Source organism: Temnothorax curvispinosus, unplaced genomic scaffold (genome assembly GCF_003070985.1).
Source record: "Temnothorax curvispinosus isolate PA1 unplaced genomic scaffold, ASM307098v1 QBEX01004426.1, whole genome shotgun sequence".
In the NCBI taxonomy this organism is placed as follows: Eukaryota; Metazoa; Arthropoda; class Insecta; order Hymenoptera; family Formicidae; genus Temnothorax; species Temnothorax curvispinosus.
The window spans coordinates 1-2,200 of NW_020214206.1; the positions used below are offsets into that span (position 1 = coordinate 1).

The 2,200-nt window shown below is 38.0% G+C and overlaps 1 protein-coding gene across 1 annotated transcript; it reads right to left on the reverse strand.

Moving 5' to 3' along the window:
• Positions 1 to 117: 117 nt before the first annotated feature.
• On the reverse strand, positions 118 to 2,190 carry LOC112453506 (the record flags this gene model as incomplete). Its single annotated transcript, XM_025014294.1, has 3 exons — positions 2,032 to 2,190; positions 980 to 1,097; positions 118 to 881 (listed from the first exon to the last, which is right to left on the reverse strand). Coding segments are annotated over exons 2-3 (882 nt in total), but the record flags the coding sequence as incomplete, so codon positions are not given.
• Positions 2,191 to 2,200: the final 10 nt, after the last annotated feature.

Sequence of the window (2,200 nt, forward strand, 5' to 3'; positions counted from 1 at the left end):
GAGGGGTACCGCATCTTCACATGATTCATATTCTCTAATTATTGAATCGAAGCGTTCACAAAAATCACTTACTTTTTCGTCTTTTCTCATTTTAATTTGATAGAGTTTAGCTCGTACCGATGCATGAGTAACGTTTACTTCACTCTTTTTATATCCTCTCAATTTCTTTAAAATTTCTTTCGGATCTTTTTCATGTAGAATCCTTTTATGATAGTTTTCATCTAAATGATTGATTATTATATCTCTAACAAGACTTTTTCTCTTAGCAACTTTTAGTTCGGAGAGATTTTCTGGACTTTCAATGTTTGAATCTATTACATCTAACAACTCGTTATTCATTAACTCAGATTTTAAATAATCCATCCAAAGATCAAAGTTGGATTTTTGCGTCAGCTTATATTCTCTTCTAATATGCAACCTTTGACTGTTCAATTCCAATTCTATAGCTCTTTTCATTGTCTCTAAACTCCTATCTTTTTCGGCTGAACAGACTGTTATTTCATTTAATTTTCTCTTTTTAGACTCTACCTCTAGTTCTTTAACCGTTTGCTTACTGTTTTCTACTGAACTTTGGGTATCTTTATTGCTTACCTCTAAACGTCTAAGTTTAACTTTTTCTTTCTCTAAGTTTAAACGGGAGACTTCCACCATATTCTCCATCATCTCGGTGGCCTTCTTCATTACTTTATCCAGCATCTGCATCGAATTGTCCATTTTCTCAACCATCTTTTCTTGTTTCTCGTAAAGTATCTTTGTCCCTATAGGTAGTACAGGACGATTTTCAGCCCATTCTCTATTCACATCTATGTTTTCTATTATCTTTGGTTTGCCGCGTTTCGGGATTGCACCCTTTGCTTCAGTCTCCTTCTTGTCTTTTGCTTCTATACGGAATTTTGAAATTACTATTTTTATTTTCTCTGAATGCATATATATATTATTCTTCTGGACTACTTTATTTTCAAAAAAAATACTCTCTTACCTCTATCTTTTCTTACTGTCTCCTCGTTTTTATCTTTTGCTTCTCTATCTATTACCGTGATAAAGCTGCTATTGCTGTCGTAGTCGACCAGCGCATCTTGGCCTTCTTCTTCTTCCATCTATATCGGGATTTAAATATCAACTGAACATTAGCATTCCTCTTTTGACAAGATAAACCAACATTCGTATTGACAAATAATAATTTACAATTTCTATCACTAGATCTCTTTCAGCGATAAAAATTTAATGCTTATGAGGCTATATAGAACGCACTGCAATTCACAATAACCCCAAAGCGAGAAAACCACGCGCCTCTGCAGGGCTATCCGCACGCGCACACCACTGTCCGTTGCGATCCCCAGCACTGCTGAAAAGATCTATGGGAGCTCGGGTTGATCACGCACACGCACGGGGCCCATACAAATTTACGCGGCTTCCCTAAACAGTAATCAAGCTACACCGCACAGCAAGTCATGCTCAATTACCGACCCGATACATATCGATTTCAAAAAAAAAATAAACTCATATAGAGTCATATAGAGTTTTTATACATACGCATACATTTACATGTATCGCAATCTAGCCATCTAGCATACGCATACATTTACATGTATCGTAATCTAGCCATCTAGCATCGATGCCATGTTGTTAGTCGAAATCGATTATGTGTTTGTGCGCGCCCAGCAACAAGTTCTGCGCGCCAAAAACAATGACTCTCGCCGTCTACGATCGGACTTCCGCGCGCCAAAAATTCCGCGCGCCAAAAGAAATGACTCTCGCCGTTCACGATCGGACTTGCACGCGCACGTCGCCGACTTGCTACCAAGCGGCATTTTTCTATCTCTTTTTCCTTCATTATTCTCTACTTCTTTATTACACTTTACACATCTATTCTCTAATTCTCTTATTACCATTATTACCTCTATTTCTATTTCTCGAGAAAAATGGCAAAAACATCTACCTCCTTGTAACAGTATTTATCGAACGAACATTCTTATTAACTGAGAATTCTCTCGTTTTGCTCGTCAGCAACGAGGAATATTGTTTACTCACCCTCTAATCTTCTAAATGCTTCTATCTCTTTCTATGCCCTTCGCCGGCGTCTCACACACTTCGTATATACACTTTCGTGCTATGTTCCTCACGCAGGGGAATCGTGCCCTGGGCCCATAACCTATTGGAAATATAATCAGGGACGACTTGAAATGTGGTGAGATGAGCA